The sequence below is a fragment of the Sceloporus occidentalis genome, unplaced genomic scaffold (assembly GCF_023333645.1).
Source record: "Sceloporus occidentalis isolate IW3139 unplaced genomic scaffold, rSceOcc1.0.p SCAF_57, whole genome shotgun sequence".
In the NCBI taxonomy this organism is placed as follows: Eukaryota; Metazoa; Chordata; class Lepidosauria; order Squamata; family Phrynosomatidae; genus Sceloporus; species Sceloporus occidentalis.
In genome coordinates this window covers 6,129,427-6,150,142 of record NW_028317037.1, presented here as the reverse complement: position 1 = coordinate 6,150,142, position 20,716 = coordinate 6,129,427, and the positions used below count along the sequence as shown (strand labels likewise).

Genomic DNA, 20,716 nt, shown 5'->3' with positions numbered 1-20,716 from the left:
TGATAACGACAGACTTTTCTCTTCAGCCCTCTAGTAATCCAAACACAGCTCACCAATTGGAGAACTAGATCTCCCACAGCTTCTTTAGCGTTGTCCACGCGGCCACTGGGCCCATAACCCTTGTTGGAGCATAGAAAGATGCGCTGTGTCCACCACGACCACCTGCAGAGTTGAACCACGTTGACAGGACGCCAGGGAGAAGGAATCTGAAGAGATGTCTACAAAGGTATTCAGGCCAAGAAGGAAAATATTTCTTCACCACTGCAAACGGCTTGAGAAATAACGACAAGGGCACTTCAAGCTTTCACTCTACACAAGGGCTTTAATAAATAAGTTACTTTACCAACTAAACAACCATAACAACAAAACAGAGAGGCAGTTACTCTAACACCAACTGTCATAACCGACACTCTCTCTCAGAAGGAGTGACTGCATCAACATTCCATAATACAAGTGTCAGCTGTCAAATCTCACTGGAACTTTAATAGGTCCGCTACAGCTCCATCTTGTGGTCACATACATGTCATTTCCTAACAACTCCCTCCGCCGCTGACCTAAGCTTGTCAGTCTCAACCCATCTGTATGATTCACAGAGACCACGGAGAAGAAGGACAGGTTGCTTGCCTGTAATGGTATTTCTTTGAGTGGTCATCTGCGAATACATACAAATCCCGCCCATCCTCTCCTCAGTGTCCTGCTCTTCATTGGCTCATTCTCATGTCAATCTCGGAACTGGGGAAAGAGCTGGAACGCAGGGGCTTTATAAGGGATGGGCGGAGCTACCACCAAACAGTTGCTAAAAGTTGCAAAGTAAATTTTGCCCAGTGATTCCAGAAGGTTCCAGACAGCACTGAGCAGGCGCAGTACAACCCATTTGTATGTATTCACAGATGACCACTCGAAAAAATACAGTTACAGGTAAGCAACCTGTCCATATTTATGTGTGTGTATGACCCCATTAATCCCAATCTAATATGATACCATGTGAACATATAATAAGCATAAACCCATTAACAACATAATACAATATAAAAATATCAATGACTCTCTATTTTCCCCTCCTTTTACAAAGACCAGTCTTTTAAACTCAATCCTCTGTTAGAAGGGTGATTCCCACACATTCCAATCCTAGCAAACAAGGGCATTCTTTAGCCATGATCTTTCTACCTCTTTCTAGTATCTACTATTAAAGCACATATTAAAACATATTAATTTAACCCACTATAATTCCCATCTATCTTAACTCTAACCTAAACCTATAACCCATATGGCATGAATCCCTAAATGAATAGATGCATGAATAAAGGGATTCATGACATATTGTGACTTCAGGATGATGCTCCTTGCCTGAAGCATTCAGACTGGCCCAATTTGAACTCAGGCTCATGCTCCTTTCCTGATGGATTGATACTGGCCCATTGTGACTACAGGCTGATGCTCCTTACCTGAAAGACTGAGACTGTCTCATTGGGACTTTATGCTGATGTTACTTGCCTGAAAGATTGAGATGGGAGAATTGTCACTTCAGACTGGTGCTGTATACCTGAAGGATAGAGAATGGCCCATTGCATGTCAGAACTAGTGTATAAGAGTTCTGTCATAAAGGGTAAAAATATTAGGGTTTGGTTAGTAAAGTAGGAGTTATAGTTGTAATTCAAAGTAGGTAGTGTAGAGTGATGGGTTATAGAAAGCACTAATGGAAAATGATAGAAAGACAGATGGAGTGGCTTTTAGATGAGGGAGGGTGTTTGGAGAGGGGATGGGGTTGCAGCTGTAGATGGTTATCAAGGAGGAGTGAAGCTGGCTTGGGAACAGCGCTCTTCAAGGTGAGGCTGTCTGGGAGAAGGGAAGGGAAGTATAGACAACCTTGGTATCTATGCACCCTCCGCTTGTGTTGCTTTAGCTTGGGAATTGGGGGCTGGCTTAGGGAGGGATTGAGCAAGTTCCTTTGGACTTCAGACTTTGCAAGAAGGTGTTAATGAGTGTTTCTGCCTGAATTCATCAATAAAGCTTATTTTGTTTCAAATGAGTTTTATTTTTTGAGCACAGGACTGACTCCAGATCTCACCGTTTGCAAAGTCTCACAGTTTTAACTCCAATGGAGACCCAGGAACAAGAAGAGTTCTTGGGGAACCCGGTGGTTCTGGAGATCCCGGTGGTGGAGGAGCAGGTGCCTTCTTCAGAGGAACTAGGGCCAAGCCCAAGACTGGGAAACCTCCTGAAGCTCACACCATCCAGGCCACCACTGGAGGATTTGGGTTTCCGGCCCCAGACTGGGGAAAGGAAGGCCGTCGGGGGCAGAGTGACAGCCTGGGACCTGGCAGTGGGGGAGTCGCTTGATAGCCGCCCCAGGACAGAAGAACCCCAGGTAGACATTTATCGAATGGAGGATGACATAAAGGAATTAAAGGACCTTATGAAGTGGATGGTGTTCAAGTTAAAGATGCGGAGGAGGAAGATGTCAGAGGCGAAGCGAGGGCAGCTGATGCTCCTTGCCTGAAGCATTGAGACTGTCCCTTTCTGGTTTCCAAATCTTTCTCCATTTTAGTTGCCTTACTTTGGACATGCTCCAGTTTCCCAACATCCTTTTTGAATTGTGGGGCTCAGAACTGGACACAATTTTTCAGGTGGGACCTGACCAGAGCAGAACAGAGTGGCACTATTACTTCCCTTGATCTAGACACTATACTTCTATTGATACAGCCTACAATCGAATTCGCCTTTTTAGCTGCCGCATCACACTATTGACTCATGTTCAACTTGTGATCTACTTGGACTCCTAGATCCCTTTCATTCATCCAGGTGACCCCCATCCTATATCTGTGCATTTCATTTTTCTGCCCTAAATGCAGTACCTTACATTTCTCCATGTTGAATTTCATTTTGTTAGCTTTGACCCAGCTTTCTAGTCTATTCAGGTCATTTTGAATTTTGATCCTGTCCTCTGGGGTATTATCTACTCCTCCTAATTTAGTGTCATCTGCAAATTTGATAAGTACACTCCCAAATCTGTCATCCAAGTCATTGATAAAGATGTTGAATAATATTGGGCCCTGGAGAGAACCCTGTTGAACACCCCATTTGGTCACTTCTCTCCAGGATGAAAAGGAGTCATTGTTGAGCGCCCTTTCTTTTTGGCCGGTCAACCAATTACAAATCCATGTAACAGTTTCCTTGTCTAGCTTGTTTCATGTTTTTGTTTTATATACTGTTTAATTTGGTTAACCTCTATTAGACAATTGCCAAGAGTGGCCACCAGATGGCACTCCAGGATAGAACTTGGTGAGAAGCCCAAGGAGGCTGCAGTGCCCTGAGTATCCACCAGAGGGCAGCGTTGTATTAGGAATGTTCTTCATTGATAAAACCAAAGTCTATGGGGACTAATGTGATTTTCCCATTGGCTCCCCATTCCTGAGGGGGCGTGGCCTCCTTCCCTTTACCTGGACCTTCCTCTGCTCCCATTGGCTCCCTATTCCCCCCCCCTCGGTTGCCCTGAAAGCAAAAGAACCACCGGAAGGAAATGGGGGGAATTGCAGCGCTGCATCATGGGAAATTTGCAACCGGGGGTTTTGCGGTGTTGAAGCAGAAGCAAAGCTGCATTCCACATCAGACCAATTCGGAGTGGAATCGGAGTGAGCTTGTTACCGATTTCGCCAAAATGAGGGGTCACTTTGGAATCACTGCGGAAGCCCCACGGAAGGAGCCCCCATGGAAAGGAATGGTGTGAGATAACACTCACGTTTTCGCCTGAATTCGCATCGTTGGCCCACAGTGGCTTCGGATCTGAGTTGCAAAGAGCTGCAAAAACCTCCGTGTGATAAACACAGTCTTTGAGATTTCACAAGACTCTGTGGTTTTGGGAACAAGACACTAATTATCATAATTGTTCTTGATAATAATAATAATAATAATATCCCTTTCTCCCTCATAAAGGGACACAACTGAAATTACAAGTTTAAGACAATAAACTCTCTTTCCCTGGAGTTTGCACCCATTGCTCCGTCTCCCAGTCTCCTCCGCTGGGAGGAGGGAGGGCGTGGAATTCTGGGAAAGGCTGGCAGTTGGCTTGGAGCCTGAATAGGGTTCTAGAAGGCTGGTGGCTTTGACCGTTGGCTGCTTAGGAAGAAGAAGCGCTCCTTCTGGGATTCCTTGGCAGGGAAGGCAAGGTGGGGGCCTCGAGATGGCGATGGGAGACCCCCAAATTTGGTTCCTCTGTGAGAAGGATGGCTGAGGGGAAGAGCCCCCATTTTGGAGCCAAGGGTGGGGGTCTGGAGGGTCTTCTGAAGGGAGGCAGCTTTGGGGGCTGGAAGCAAGGATGCCCCCTCCTCCTCCCCTCTTCTCCGGCTGCCAGGCCTCCTCTCCTCTCTTGGGAGTCTCTGTGGGGCCATGAGATTTTGGAGAGGGATCCAAGAGAATCAAAGGGAGGCTGGGACCAAGGAACCTCAGAATATGATCAAGATTGTAAGGTTCTTTCTGAGGAAGGAGAGGCAAACTAGGAGAGGCTGCAGCTGTTTGCTTTTGCCTGAGCCTCTGGGAAGGGCCCCTCTTCTCCTTTCTCCTTGGCTGTCTTCATGGAGGGCAGACTCATTTTGCCCTTTAGACTCAGTTTGCAGCAGTGGCAGTGAGCTCAAGGGAAGGGGAGAAATGTCAGGAGGAGGAGGAAACTGTGGCCTTTAAAGAGCAGCTGAAAAGGTGGGAGGGCAGAGGATGAACCAGGGGAGGGTCCCTGACAAACTGGGAGAGTTGGAGGGCATTCAGAAGGAGCTGGGCCTGGAATTGGAGGAGGAGAAGGGGACTTCTAAAATGACCTCCGTGGATGAGGAAGCTGGGCCAAGTCCATGACATACAATGGCCCAGTGAGACGATGTCCATCTTGTAGGAGCCAGTGTGGCCTAGTGGTTTGAGCATAGTGGAACTATGACTCTGGAGATCAGTGTTTGAATCCCAGCTCCAGCATAGAAACTCACTGGGTGACTGGGCAAGTCACACTCTCTCAGCCTTAGGGGAAGGCATTGGGGAACATTAAATATAGACATTTAAATATTGCAGTTGCTATGGTTGTTGTTATTGGGTTATCGTTGTTGTTATTGCTGCCTATCTATACATTATGATTTTATGTAGATTATTGCAAGAAAAAATAGACCCATTAAAATCAATCAGACCCATGAGTCCTACCCAGCCCTCCTCCTATTGACATCTTTGGAGTGATGAAGCCTGGGGCCAACACTAGGACTCCAATCCTAGCCCCATTTTCTGGAAATTAAGGGGATGTACAGGCCACCCCTTTTAGCGCCAGATCAGGGCCATGGCAAACACACTGCTTTTTGCAGCTCCTTTTTGCACTATGATAAGGCTACGCTGTCGCCCTGATATGGCTTTTCCGTAGTACAAAAAGGAGCTCCTTTCTGCACTGGGGAAAAAGTGCCATATCCGCCAACAATGCGGCTTTTTTGCACTCCTTTGGCACTGCGTCATCTGGATGTAGCGCCAGAGGAATGCCGTGTCATCACATGCGATGTGGTGCAATGAGCAGCATCACACCGGCATGCGGGAAGAGTCAGGGAGTGTGCTGTGCAGACGCCATCTTCGCCCTCATGCCGGCTAAGGATGCTGGTCTCTACACCCCAAAAGGCCCAGTGAACTGTCTTAGTCTTCCAGCATTCACAAGAGTCTCTCTCTGAGGGTTTGGAGGCAAGACTAATAATAGTAATAATAATAATATCATCACTAATTTATATCCTGCTTTCCAACGCATTTATTTTGAATTTTAGGGAAGGTTCAGGTTTGATTTGCCCTTAGCGCTGTTGAATTGTATTTTCGGTGGTCCGTGAAAGATTGCATAAATGTGTGCACATAAAAACACTTTGTATTTTCTGCAGGTGTGGAAAGAACCAAGATGCTTCCAAAGGAAGGGAGAGAAGAGAAAGGACCCTCAATTCCTCCTTTGTGGAAGAAACTGGAGGAAAGAAGACCTCCGGACAGGTTAGTGTCCAGACCTCCTTTTTTGTGGTGGAGCCATTGGGAATTTGACTGACTAGGATGCAATGGGGCTGTTATTTACAATCCTCTGTCTTTCAGCAAAGGCTGTTTTCTATTGCAGATTACCTTTTGAGATGTGGCAGTGTTCTTCACAGAGGAGGAATGGCCACTCTTGAGTCCAAAGCAGAAATATCTGTACAATGAGGTGATGATGGAAACCTATGAAAATGTGTCCTCTGTGGGTAAGGACCCATTGCCTTCCTATAGAATGGGGGCAAGTGCTCTAGAACACTACATTGCATGCAACACTGGCTCCAGTTTCATTTTTATAGCAACATCCTGTGAAATCATGGAATTTGTCGTTTGTAGTTTCTAGAACTGCCCACATTACACCGCATCTTAAATCCCTCCATTGGCTGCCCATTAGTGTCTGGGCAAGATACAAGGTGTTGGTTATAACCTTTAAAGCCCTACATGGTTTGGGTCCTGACTACTTGCGGGAGTGCCTTCTTCCACACAATCCTCCCTGCACTGGAAAAAGTCTCCTAAAGCCTTGGAAGACTAGATTGTCTATAACAACCCAGAGGACCTTTCTTCTGCCGCTCCTAGGCTTTGGAATGCCTTCTGGAAGAGATCAGTCACATCACCACCTTTGAAGCCTTTAAAAAGTCTGTTAAAATGGATCTGTTTAGGCAGGCCTTTCCAGATTAGGGCTTTTCACTGTCACTGACACTGTTATTGATACTGATACCCAGCTACCTTGCATTTATAGAAGTTCTCCCCTCAGTCTCTCCACCCTAATTTTAGCCCATTTTTTCTTTCTCTTATCTGTATTGTAATTTATCTTACTTAGATCCCATACAGACAGGCCAAAATAAAGCTGCTTCGGGTCACTTTGGAGGTATGCTATTTAAATGATGCATGTGTCCTAAGAGGCTGGAAGCCATGCCAAAGCCATGCTACAGTCCTAAGGACTGGAGTGCAGCTTTGGTGCAGCTTCTGGCCTCTTAAGATGCATGTGTCTCTGAACAGCATACTTCCAAAGTGACAGGAAGCTGCTTTATTTTGGCCTGTCTGTTCAGGCCCATAATTTACTTTTATAATTAGGACTGGGGTGCGGGAGGGAGGGCTAGGGTTTGGCTATTATTTTAAATGTATATTTTACACATATTGTATTTTGTTACTCTTTCTTGTAACCCACCTTGATTCCTTCAGGAAAATAAATTATATTATTATTATTATTATTATTATTATTATTATTATTATTATTATTATATTCACCCAGAGTTAGAGGGCATAAGAGTGGAGTGGAGTCATCACTGTTGTATATAATGATGCAGAAATATATCAGTCAGCCTTCAAAGGAGATAGAAGGAGATGACATTGTAGATTCTTTTCTGTGTATTAACTGTGCTTTGGATAGAGTAGAAGAATGTAAATTGAGTAACAGGATAGAAGTGTAGTAGTAAAGTAAATATGAAATAGAGAAAGAAAGGAAAGTTATGATCCATGGTAAAGTATAGAATAAATTAGAAGTGAGGAAGCTGAAATGAGATCTTCTTTCCTATTCTTCTAGAAGTGAGAAAGAAAGGGAGTAAGAAGATAGAGGTGGTAAAAAGAGAGTTAGGTATGTAGTTGAAGGTGTGTGTAAGTGTAGAAGGTAAAGGTTACAGTTGGGTAGAGTGTAATGATGAGAAATAGAGTGGTACAGTTATGAAGGAGAGAGAAAGAAAGGAGGAGAGAGGTGGAAAGAATGAGAAAGAAGGGAGTAGGAAGGTAGGATGACATGCTGTTTAAAGAATAGAGGAGGTAGGAAGGAGAAAGATGTAGATGGAAGAAGTAGATGGTAATAATGAGAACAAAAATAAGAACAAGTGTGATGCATGTTTGAATTGTAATTTTATTGATTGTATGGTTGTTTATTCTGAAAATAAAAAGCATTTGAACATTATTTACAGTGTGACCTCAGTATCTGCTGAGGTTTGGTTTCAGGACCCCACTTAGTAACCCAAATCCATGGATGTTCAAGTCCTATTACAAACAATGGGGTTGTAGTATGATATGCCTTACATAAAATGGCAAAATCAAGGCTGGCTTTTTGGGGATATATTGAAATGCAGAATCTGTGGATACTGAGAGCTGACTGTGAAATGTTAAAATTCAGTTGAAATCATCTTATTAAGAAAAAGGTAACCCATGTCATTGGACTCATGGAGAAGTGGTCAGATGGAACCAAGGAGAATGTGTTTCTTTGGTTGGTTTCCCTGGAAAGAACTGAGAATCTTGGCCAAAGTGGGAGTTGAGTCAGTTGAGGCTGAGAGAAGGAGGAGAGACCTCAGGACAAGAGCATTTCTCTGGGTTAGTTTGCCTGTTTCCTATTTTACGGCCTGTTACAGACAGCCAAAATAAAGCTGCTTCGAGTCACTTTGGAGGTATGGTATTTCAATGATGCATGAGCCCTACGGGTCTGGAAGCTTCACCAAAGCTGCACTCCAGTCCTTAGGACTGGAGCATGGCTTTGGTGCGGCCTTTGGACTCTTAGGACGCATGTATCATTGAAATACCATACCTTCAAAGTGACTCGAAGCAGCTTTATTTTGGCTGTCTGTAACAGGCCTATGTTAGTGTTTAGAGTACTGTCTTTCTTACAGTGGAACCTACTCCTGCTTTGTGAAGGCATCACAAGTTGGACTGGTTGATCTCACCTGAAAGCATCCTTCTTATTCATTCATTCCTATTGTACGTTCCTTGAACTGTATGGTTGTGTTATTTATTAAATTTCATCCCACCTTTCTCCCATGGATGGGTCTCAAGGTGGCTTAGAATACAAAGTGTAGAATGAACAAAAGCATTTCTTAAAAATGAACACATGCTACTAAAATAAGGATACTGCTATTTCTTCAGTTGAAAGTTCATTCTCCAAGATCTGCAAGGGATAATCTTCAAATGTTAACTGGGAGGGAAAGAGGACATTGGAGGGCAATGGCTTGGAGTTATATCACATAGACAGTAGTGAATGGAGACTTCCATGTTAGTGGTTTGGTGAATCTGCTCTGTCTTTTAGTCTGAGCTCTCTCTGGTGCTGACTCTATTTTGGAAATGGGCTCCAGCCCCATGGATGAAAACCTGGAGGAAATTCAATGCCCCAATAATATGGAAGTCACAGTCTGTCAAAGTTTACATGAACTGTGTGAAATGTGGTTTTTGTGTTGCTGTTGTCTGTCCTGAATTTCCCATCTCCACTAAATGACCCCAAGATCAAGCAAGAAGAGAGAAGGAGAAAACTGTGTCTCCTTCCACTTTCTCAACCCCATTTAGAAATGTATGAACCTCTTCCATGGCAATGCTTAGACACAGTTTTGCTCCTTAAAAAACACAAGGCTTGTAATCTTTCACAGAAGACATATTATTTGGGAGGCAGTTCAAGAAAAATCCTACCAGGAAGGTGTCCTCAATTTCTTTTCTAGGCATAGAGGCTGGTGGGCTTTTTCATCCACAGTTTTATGGTGGAGATGGCCTATGACAAACCTCCTTTGAACACAGACTAATGAAGAACTGCCTTCAACTTGACCACTAGTGAACCTGTTAAAAGGTTACATGATGAAGAGAGTTCTGCCTGATATATCCTATGATACTTCTTCTCAGTTTCACTTAATTTGCTGAAGTAAAATTGTATTTATTTCTTACACTGTTCTTATCATTTTTTTAAAAATATTCTTCTCCAGATAAAGGACATGGAAAGAAGAAAAGTCCCTCCACAAAATTGTCTGGCCTGAAGATGAATGACAAAGGCATCATGCGAAATGAAGAAGAGACGGCGATCGTGAACCAGACAGTTCTTTCTGACCCAGAGGAAGGGAGCCAAGTGAGTCTGGGACACTTTTATGCAATAGGTTCTTGGCCTTAGGAGAAAAGCCGCAATATGGAAAAGGGGCACCACCTCCTCTTTCTACTCTTTGTTCAAATGGACAGGTTTTCTCTGACCTACGGAGTCAAAGCAGCCCATTTGGATGTTGAATGCGGATTGGAGGATGACTCACATTTGCCGCTGGGATCTTACTGGCATGGCTACAGGAACATGGATCTCATAGAATCAGAGGACGACCTGGAGCTAACTGACAAGGTACAGAATAAGCCTCATGCTCTTTCCATGGTGTTTTAGAGTTGGGCAGTGTGTTTGCATCTGGCTGTCTTGCAAAGAGAGTTAGTTATTCCTCCTCACTGAGAATTTATCCTTAAAGTAACGGAGGTCAGGGCAGAGGAACATTAAATCCACTCTAAACTTTTTACTGAACTTTCTTCCCCCCAATGAATTCAATGCCTTGGACAGTCAAGATTAAAACCAACATGGATTCACTGTACCACTAGGATGGAAGCCACTAAGGGGCTTAGACATAATGGGACACAGACCTTTGTCTTTAGTGAGAGCCATTCAATGAGTTTTACGAGGCAAGTCAGGTCAGATCTAGGAGTCCAAGTAGACAACAAATTGAACATGAGTTGACAATGCAATGTGGCAGTTAAAAAGGCCAATGTAATTTTAGGCTGCATCAATAGAAGTATAGTTAGAAATTAAGAGGTGATATGATAGCCCTGTTTAAATACTTGAAGGGATGTCATATTGAGGAAGGAGGAAGCTTGTCTTCTGATGCTCCAGAGACTAGGACCCAGAACAATGGATGCAAGCTACAGGAAAAGAGATTCCAGCTCAACTTTAGGAGGAACTTCCTGACAGTAAGGTCTGTTCAACAGTGGAACACACTCCTTCCTTGGAGTATAGTGGAGTCTCCTTCCTTGGAGGTCTTCAAACAGAGGCTGGATGGCCATCTGTCGGGGATGCTTTGATTGAGATTTCCTGCATGGCAGAATGAGGTTGGACTGGAGGGCCCTTGGGGTTTCTTCCAACTCTATGATTCTATGAATCCCCTTAACTCTTCCATCATTTTGATCTAGTCCATTACTTTGTCCCATTCTACCAGTCTTATTAAATAATGTACCCTATTCCAGTATTTTTTCACTTTGACACAGGACCACAAGAGATGGGAAAATGTGCCCTTTTCATTTCCGCATATCCAGCACCCATCAGAACTATTCTTAGATATTTTATGCATATTTTCAGGATTAAAATAATATATAAAAATACTTTGTAGTAGTTTTCCCTCAGGGCTTGGGAAGCTGTGTATTTTATCCTCCTTTTCCAGGTTAACTCCCATCTCAATATTGTGTCCAAGATTTCTTGGCCATTGAACCATGTTTTCTTTAACCACCTCAGATTCCATAAAATGTTTTAACAGGATTGTATACAGTCTCCCCACAAGTGAACCTTTCCCGATAGCAATCACATTTCCTAGTATTTCTGTACTATTTCTATTCCATCTGTTTTCATATCCAACAAAAACCTCTCTCTTATTTGCCTGAAAATAAGCCAATGACATTGTTTACCTTCTTCTCTTAGTTCCTCTAACATTTTTAATTTAATCATATTGCCTTGGTTATTTATCATGGTATTATTATTATTATTACTATTTATATATTGCTTCTCCAAATAGAAAAAAAAATCAGTAAAATGCAATAGCAACTTATCATCGTTGTGTCCAAAACTCTCCCAATTCCTCCCATCCACATTAAAATACAATTAAATTCTTAAACAGTTATTAAAACAATTATAAAAAATAGAGCAGAGGCAGTTAGAACAATTGTTGAACAATTTATTAAATTAATAGGAGATTGCTGTAATGTTAATCTGGAAAGGCCTGCCGGAAGATGTACGTCTTGATCGCCTTTTTAAAGCCTTCAAGACGGGTGATATATCAGACCTCTTCTGGAGGCTATTCTATAAACTGGGAGCAGCAGAAGAGAAGGTCCTCTGGGTAACTGCAGAGAGCCTTGTTATGGTTGGCTTCAGTAAGCTTTTACTAGAGGACCTCAATGTGTGGGGCAGATTGTATGGGAAAAGGACATCCCGTAAGTAAGCTGGACCCAAGCCATGAAGGGCTTTAAAGGTTATAACCAACACCTTGTACTGTCCCCAGAAATTAATGAGCATCCAGTGAAAAGACATTAGTATAGATGTGATATGGTCACCTCTAGATCTTCCAGTGACCACTCTGGCTGCCATAATTTGGATTAGTTGAAGTTTCCAGACTTGATAGAAGGGTAGCCCTATGTAGAGCACATTACAGAAGTCAAGACGTGAGGTTACCAGCGCATGCACCATAGTTTTTAGGCCTTCAGGTTCCAGGAAGGGAGGCAGTTGGTGTATCAATCAAAGATGATAACAGGCACTCTTGGCCATCGCATCTATCTGATCTGACAACTGGATAGATGGATCCAGGAGCACCCCCAAACTGCAAACACAGTCCTTTAGGGGAAGTGTGACTCCATCCAGGACCGGTTGACAGACCTCCATACCCAGAATAGGACCCCCAACAATACACACCTCCGTTTCATCTGAATTCAGTTTCAATCTGTTTTTCCTCATCCAGCCCACTACTGCCTGAAGACATTCATTCAGATGGAGATGCCTTCTTTAGTTGACACTGAGATATCTCTGGATGTCATGAGCATACAGATAGCATGCAGATAGCACCCGCCCCATGTCTTCGGATGACTCTCTTGGCGGTTTCATGTAGATGTTGAATAGCATTGGGGATAGGAAGGCGCCTTGGAGAATGCTGGATTTAAGATCCCTTTTAGAGGAGCAACTGTCCCCAAGCGTCTCCATCTGGAATCTGCTTGAGAAATAGGACCGGAACCATTGCAATGCATTGGCCCCTATCCCCAATTCCCTCAGGCATTCCAGAAGGATGCCATGGTCAATAGTATCAAAAGCCACTGAGAGGTCCAAAAGCATCAACAGGGTCACACTTCCCCTGTCAATACTCAAGTGGAGATGATCTAAGGTGAGCATAGCAATCTTGACTCCGTATCCCATCCTGAAGCCAGGTTGAAATGGATCTAGGTAATCTGTTTCATCCAAGACCATTTGGAGTTGAAGAGAAATGAAAGACGGGAGACCGCTCTGTAATTCTTCATGTCCAAGGGATCTGGGGAGGGCTTTTTCAGAAGCAGCCGTATCACTGCTTCTTTTAAGCAAGATGGAAAATAGCCCTCCCTAAGCGATGCATCTATGATATATCTCAGGTGAGTCCTCAAAGCATCTCCTCCTTGGAAGATCAGCCATGAAGGGCAAGGGTCGAGGGGGCAAGTTGTCTTCTTCACACTTCCATGGATCAGGTCCACATCCTCGGTACTCACAGATTCACACTGATCCAGTATGATCTTATTCACAGAGTCACTGGACACCTCACCTATAGCCTCTATAATTTTAATCAAATGTTTTTACTGTTTTACTGTTTTTATTGTTGAGGAATGGAGCAGCATTGAAAATGTTCAGATGTGGCAGAGAAGCTCATGGACACTCGCTGCTCTTAACCAGGAATTGGTTGCAGCTGTGGCTCCAGACAGCAGGTGATTGTCCAAGATTGTGGCGGAGAGTGCCAGAGAGCGCATAGCACTTATGGAAATATGCTGTGTTATCTGGAATGGTGGACAGTAATCCAGGTAACACAGGAAATTGTACAGGAAGGGGTTGAGCTAGATTGCCACATGGCAAAAGTGTATATAAGCTCAAATCATCATTGTACAGTGTGGGTTTTGTAATTGGTGGATGGTGTTGGTCTAGCTCTCGTGTATGTTTTGCAACCAAAAATAAACAGTGCCTCTTTGGAGAAAAGCCAGCCTACGATGCTTTAATCTAGCAGCTGTGTTTCCTGGCAAAGCTCCAGTCTGCCAGTTTGTCTATCTACTCACAAGCTTCCAAGATTACTCTAAGTTCATCTCTGCATTTTCTCCCAACATCATTTATACTGTCATTGTTTAATCCAGTTTTAGTACTGGGATGGGAAGGGGGTAGGCATAGGGATTGATTTCTATGGGATTTTATTGTAACGATGTATTTTATTGTTATAACCAGCCCAGTTTCTCCTTCATAGAGTGGGATAGAAATAAATCTTTTCTTATTATATTATGCTGGCATCCAAGTCGGCTCGTATCTCGTGTGTGTGTTTGCCTTTGCTGTTCTTATGGCTGGGAATGGAGCTGAGGACTGAGGAGAGAAGAAAGTGTGAGTTTTGTGCAAATTCACAACTTCTGTGCATCAAAGAGTCCAGTGTGTTGAAATAGCAAAGAACTTTATTGAAAACACATAGTATTTAAGCCAGAACTGCCCTCCCCAAACCAAAGAATATATTGAAACCCCCAAACCTAAAACTCCATCTTGTACCAAACCTAGCCCCTACCTACAATCCCCACCATCTATACTCCACTATTAACCAGCCCCACTTTGACATCCTTCTCACATGCACAATCTCTCCCTGCCCCATACATTTGAAGAAACTAGATCCCTTTCTGTTGCTACCGGTCCCCAACTTTCTTCAGCCAACATCCCACAAATACTGAATGATATCATTGCTATTCTAGCTAACTCCAAGAAATCCCAGCCCCCAATTTAGCTAACCTAAACCATGACCCATAATCCCCAGCCAAATTTATAACCCAAAGCAATTATATATACTAGTAGCAATTAAAACCTAAACTTAATAAAACATAACTTTAAAACATAAACAGACGTATGGACAGAAGAACCATACAAATAAATTCATAAGGGTTTTTTAGCACCTCTGGATTCACTTCTTGGATTTGTGTGTCTTCTCTCCTGTATTGCCTCTCTGGTGACTGAATAGGCCTGACCTCCAAGAAAAGCATTTTCCACACTGCTCGCATTTGTATGACTTCTCTCCTGTGTGGACTCTCTGGTGTATCAGTAGGCTTAACTGCTGAGAAAAACATTTCCCACAATGGTGGCATTTGTATGGCTTCTCTCCTGTGTGGACTCTCTGGTGTATCAGTAGTTCTGACAGCCAAGAAAAACAGTTCCCACAATGCTGGCATTTGTATGGCTTCTCTCCAGTGTGACTTTTCTGATGTGTCATTAGGTATGACTTCGAATAAAAACATTTCCCACAATGCTGGCATTTGTATGGCTTCTCTCCTGTGTGGATTCTCTGGTGTGTCAGTAGGTTTGACTGCCGGGAAAAACATTTGCCACAATGCTGGCATTTGTATGGCTTCTCTCCTGTGTGGACTCTCCGATGTCTCACTAAGTCTCCCTTCAAAGAAAAACAGTCCCCACAATGCTGGCATTTGTATGGCTTCTCTCCTGTGTGGACTCTCTGATGCATCACAAGGATTGACTTGTATGCAAAATGTTTCCCACATTGCTGACAGTTGTATGGCTTCTCTCCTGTGTGGACTCTCTGATGTCTCGCTAGGTTTGACCTCCGAGAATAACATTTCCCACAATGCTGGCATTTGTATGGATTCTCTCCTGTGTGGACTCTCTGATGTGTCACTAGGATTGACTTTAAACAAAAACATTTCCCACAATGCTGGCATTTGTATGGCTTCTCTCCGGTGTGGACTCTCTCATGTCTGACAAGTTCTTCTGTAAAGAAGGAAAATAATACTGAATATCAGAGTTAAGAGAGGAAAGTGTTAGCTCAAGATTTTGCCCTACGTTCAAGCCTCCCTATTTGAGATTATATTAATAAAGTTGGAGTGGGTGACCTGAGCATGACCCTGTTGCAGATGCCTCAAATCCATGAAATGATTATATCCTTACTCACAGGAGCTGGCAAAGAAGAGATTGTGGGGGAACTACCTTGAGGTAATCAGTAGAAGCAGATAGTCATACAGACTGTTGAAAAAAGATTCTTTTAAACATGTGCAAAATATTTTGATTGAAAAGTGGCATCATATCATGTGAGACGGCCAGAGAGAGATGAGTCAGAGCACATGGCATGATGCAAGCTAACTGCAGAGGACACTTCCTGCTGTGTGGCACCAGGAGGTGAATCACAACCAATACAGTATACAGGACACATGTGGATTGTTGTGGATAGGACTGGATTGGAGTTGTTTATAGAAGAGATGGTGAACATGATGGAAGTCAGAGAGGAGAGCTTGCAAATATTTTTATTATAGTGCAACTCAAGATAGAGAACCTCCAAAGATTCGGATGAAATCAACTGTGTCTGTGACTTATTTTTAAGTGTGAAATGTGGTCAGTGCATTGCCAATACCTATATCTGGAGATTTGCTTCTGTTCTTGATGTGTTATTGTTGAGCTCTGGGAGTGTCGCCTTCAGACTGTGCTATACATTGGCTTTGAATGGGACCAGAATTCAAAGCCAAGAAGGACCTGAGAGCTGGTGTGGTAATCCTTTTTGGCTGAAGTATTTCCACCAAACACCCATTTCATTTAATTCAGTTTAAGACAATTTTTTCCCAATGCAAAAAACTTTCTAAAGCAATTTAAACCTTTGTGAATGCTCAGTTTCTGCCCCCAAGCAACAATTTTAGTATAAATATCAGCCCCAACTGGCTGTTCTTCAGCATCAGTCCAGTTGCAGACAGACCCTCTGTTGATTTACATTGCTAAACACCTCTCTTCACTCACCAGCCCCACTTGCCATTGAAGTTACTGTCTTCTCTCCCCATTCTGGACCCACAGCAATTGGATTCGAGCTCCATCTAGGTTATGTATTACCATAAGCAAAGCCTAACATCTATTCACCACTCCTACCTTTGTTAGCTAGTTCTTGTGTGTTTTTGTGAACACCTATATGTGTGTGCATGCATGTACAGTGCACCTGTGTCATATGCGGGCACGCCTTATGTGGATTTCAGCATACACTAAAAGCCACACTGTGAAAAGGGGTGACATGCCCCATAAGGGTTAATGGTGCCTGTGTCTGTGGCAGGAGCGGCTGCTCCACTGGCGGAGTGCCATTCATTTAAATAGGACCCAAGAATAAACAAATTCCCCTAAAGCTGGGGGGAGAGTCCGGAACGGGATGACTCCCAAGGTTGCTTGGGCCCAGAGTACTTGAGGGAACGCCTTCTTCCCTATTGTCCGTCCCACACACTAAGGTCCTCTGGAAGAAATCTACTACAGCCAAAAAAATCTAGGCTAACATCAGTCTCCCAGAGGGGCTTTTCTATTACTGCTCCAAAACTATGGAACGACTGTCAGAAGAGATCTGTCACATTCCCACTCTGACAGCTTTTAAGAAAGCACTCAAGACGGATCTCTTCCGGCAGGACTTTCCAACCTAGTTATCCTCCCCAGATATAGAGATATTTGTCCCCTCATCTGTCTACTCTTCCCCGCCTATGTTTCTACCTATTTTTTAAAATGTCTTTAATGTTTTTTAATGTTTTTACTGTTTTTATAGTATTACTGTTTAATCCTGTTTTAATAATGGGAATGGGGGGGGGGGGTAGGTCAAGGTTTTTTTTTAAATTCTATTGTAATTTGATCTATTTTATTGTTGTAACCCACCCGGATTCTTCATATTGGGTGGGCTAGAAATAAATTATTATTATTATTATTATTATTATTATTATTATTATTCTCTGGCTTTGCTTCGTGAACGAAGATTCAGGAAGGACTCATCCTGCACTTTGTACAAGCGCGTTGGTGACTAAAAAGGCCAATTCGGGATAAGCAGATCCGGTTGCAGAAAGCACAGCAGAAAGTCTCCTTGGGTGATGTTTCCAGGTTGCGGTTCTTTCTGCGTTGTCGTTTCTCCTCTAGGCTCATTCGGCGTGAGCTTTCAAAGAAGGCTGCAGCGTCATGGATAGTGCGTCTCCATGTCTCCCGATGCAAGGCCAGGGAAGACCATTGTTGGTGATCTATCTGGCCAAGCCTGAGATGTTGTTTTAGGGAGTCCTTGTATCTCTTCTTTGGGGCGCCCCTCTTACGCTGACCTGTGGCAAGTTCACCATAGAATACTATTTTGGGGAGGCGATGGTCCTTCATCCTAGAAATGTGTCCTGCCCAGCGCAGTTGCATCCTCAATAGCATGGCCTCAATGCTGGTGATCCCTGCTTGCTCAAGGGCAGCAACATTTGTCACCTAGTCAGTCCAGTGTATATTTAGAATTGTGCATAAACAGCGCTGATGAAAGCGTTCAAGGAGTCGTAGGTGTTGGCGATAAGTGACCCATGTTTCAGTCCCATAGAGGAGAATAGACAGTACAATGGCTCTATACATACTGATTTTTGTGCTTTGCCTCAAGTTTGTTACTCCAGACTCTTTTGTGAAGCCTTCCGAATGCGCTATGTGCCTTTGCCAGTTTGTTATCGATCACTTTATCATCATCATCATTATTATTATATATTGCTGTTGCCCCAATATTTCCTTTGAGCTAAGTATGAAATTCCCCTGAAAGCATAGCACTTGTGAGTGTCCTCCCCAGACTCCAGCATTTCGGGTAACAAAGGGCCTCTGGAATCAACCATGGAGAGAAAAAGGAATTTTTCTGTCGCCCTTTCCTCTCTTCATAGACATTGCTCATAATTTCTAAATGGAACCCCCTAATATGTTTGAAAACAAGGACCTGAGCTGGTTCTCACCAGTTCAGTTTTTAAAATCTGTCAGGTTGGTGGCTGCCTCCCAATCCCCAAGGCCCCTCTCCTGGCCCTTCCCAGAAGTCCCTGCCTCTCCGCACAGAGCTAGGAGATTCTGGCTTTGCTCTTGCCTTCCCCTCCTGGCTCCCATCTGCCAGATCTCCTTTCCTTTCACCCTCCGCTCTCCAACCTCCCTTCTTGCCCATCTGCACCGCTTCAGCATCTCATTTTCAGCCTCTCTTCCCTGCCTTTCTATTTTTCACTTTCCCTTCATCTCTCTATTACAGACACAAACCCACAGAGTGTGATGCATAAAAGGGATCATAGAGTCATAGAGCTGGAAGAAGCCGCAAGGGCCATACAGTCCAACCGCCTGCCATGCAGCAACTCTCAATCAAAGCATCCCCAACAGATGGCCATCCAGCCGCTGCTTGAAGACCTCCAAGGAAGGAGACTCCACTACACTCCGAGGAAGGATTTTGTTCCACTGACAACCAGCCCTTACTGTCAGGAAGTTCCTCCTAATGTTGAGGTGGAATCTCTTTTCCTGGAGCTTACATCCATTGCTCTAGTTCCTAGTCTCTGGAGCAGCTGAAAACAAGTGTGCTGCATCCTCAGAATGACATCCCTTTTAGGCCCATTTGTTGAGAAAGGCAGGATAATCAATATACAAATAATTCATTGGCAACGGGAGAGCAAGGGGGCTGGGATCTGGACTCCAATTTTGGTGAGGGTCAAGCACCAGGGAGGAGCCTTAAAACATCTGTAAGACAGGCATGGACTACTGATGGGGTTTGGAGAAGATCTCAGGGACAACCCCACATTGTATTGCTGGGGGGGGGGGGAGATGAAATAATATTTTGCCCCTCAATATTCCAAAACATCCCTTTGGGGAAGTGGAGGTCATTTTGCCACTGTTGGGCCCTCTCTAAACCATTGCAGGCCCAAGGGAGAGCTTTCTCCTAATAAGACTCTCCAGAGCCTTAAAAGGATGGAAGAAGGGCCAAAAGAGGTAGGAAACATGCTCGCGGATGTGCTGAGTACAATTTGGGTGAGAAAAGCATTAATCTCTATGGCTTCTTCCCATAAAATCCTAGAATTGGCAGTTTAGGATGGGTTTTTTAGAATCCTTAGAACCTGGAGAGCAATAGTGCCTCACTGAACTACAGATTCAAATATTCTATAGGATGTTGCTATCACAATTAAAATACGCTTGAAATGGATCGAGGACTCCTAGTAGACTGCAAGTTGAACATGTGCCAACATTGTGATGAGGCAGCTAAAAAGGCAGCTAAATGTGATGCTAGGCTGCATCAATACAAGAATAGTTTCTAGAACAAGGGAAGTAATAGTGCCACTCTATTCTGCTTTGGTCAAGGCTCACTTGGAATAATGCTGTGTCCAGTTCTGGGCCCCACAATTCAAAAAGGATGTTGACAAATTGGAGCATATCCAAAGGAGGGCAACCAAAGTGGTGAAGGGTCTGGAAACCATCAAGCTCTATGAGGAGCAGCTTAGAGAGCTGGTTATGTTTGGCCTGGAGAAAAGAAGATAAAGAGTTGATATGATATCCATGTTTAAATATTTGAAAGGATGTCATGTTTCGCAAGGAGCAGACTTGCTTTTTGCTGCTACAGAGAAAAGGATACAAGCCACAGTGAAAGAGGTTCCACCTAAACATTAGGAGGAATTTTGTGACAGGAAGAGCTCTTTGACAGTGGAATATACTCCCTTAGAGTTTGGTGGAGTCCTCTTCTTTGGAGGCCTTCAAAGAGAGGCTGGATGTCCATCTCTTGGGGGTGATTTGAATATGTATTCTTGCATGGCAGAAGGGGGTTGAACTGGATGGCCCTTGTGGTCTATTCCAACTCTATGACTCTATAATTCTAGTGGAACCATAGCAACATGATAATGTAGTATGAAAGGGCCCCCAGTCTTTATAGAAAGAGCCATGGATTCAGGTTCCTTACCTACAGAAGCCACATTCTCATAATTGTCCATCATTACATAATTGTACAAAAGTTTCTGTTTCTTCGTCAATAGTTTCCATTCGTCCTCTGAGAAATATACTGCCACATCCGCAAAGGATGTATAAGCAAAAGGGGAGGAAAGGACATGGTGCATCCAAATATTATTTCATCACTTTACAATTCAGTCCAGGAAATAAATTTTAAATTCTGTTAGGAAGCAAAAAGCTACTGCCTTTGAGATCAGTTTGTCTTGAATCCTTTCAATATAATATACAATATAATAAAAAATATAA

At 43.4% G+C, this 20,716-nt stretch overlaps 1 protein-coding gene across 1 annotated transcript; it reads right to left on the bottom strand.

Annotated features, from left to right (window-relative positions):
* Nucleotides 1-14,323: 14,323 nt before the first annotated feature.
* On the bottom strand, nt 14,324-20,472 carry LOC149287781 (uncharacterized). The gene is made up of 2 exons (XM_089492511.1): nt 20,424-20,472; nt 14,324-15,484 (listed from the first exon to the last, which is right to left on the bottom strand). Exons 1-2 carry the CDS (start codon nt 20,455-20,457, stop codon nt 14,667-14,669), a joined length of 852 nt encoding a protein of 283 aa, XP_089348637.1. The 5' UTR covers nt 20,458-20,472; the 3' UTR covers nt 14,324-14,666.
* Between the last annotated feature and the right edge of the window lie 244 nt (nt 20,473-20,716).

Excerpts from the sequence above, each read along its gene's own strand:
- LOC149287781 (XM_089492511.1), bottom strand. The coding sequence starts at position 20,457 with ATGATGGACAATTATGAGAATGTGGCTTCTGTAG. Across the intron at positions 15,485-20,423 it reads TGAGAATGTGGCTTCTGTAG|AAGAACTTGTCAGACATGAG; the intron begins GTAAGGAACCTG and ends CCTTCTTTACAG.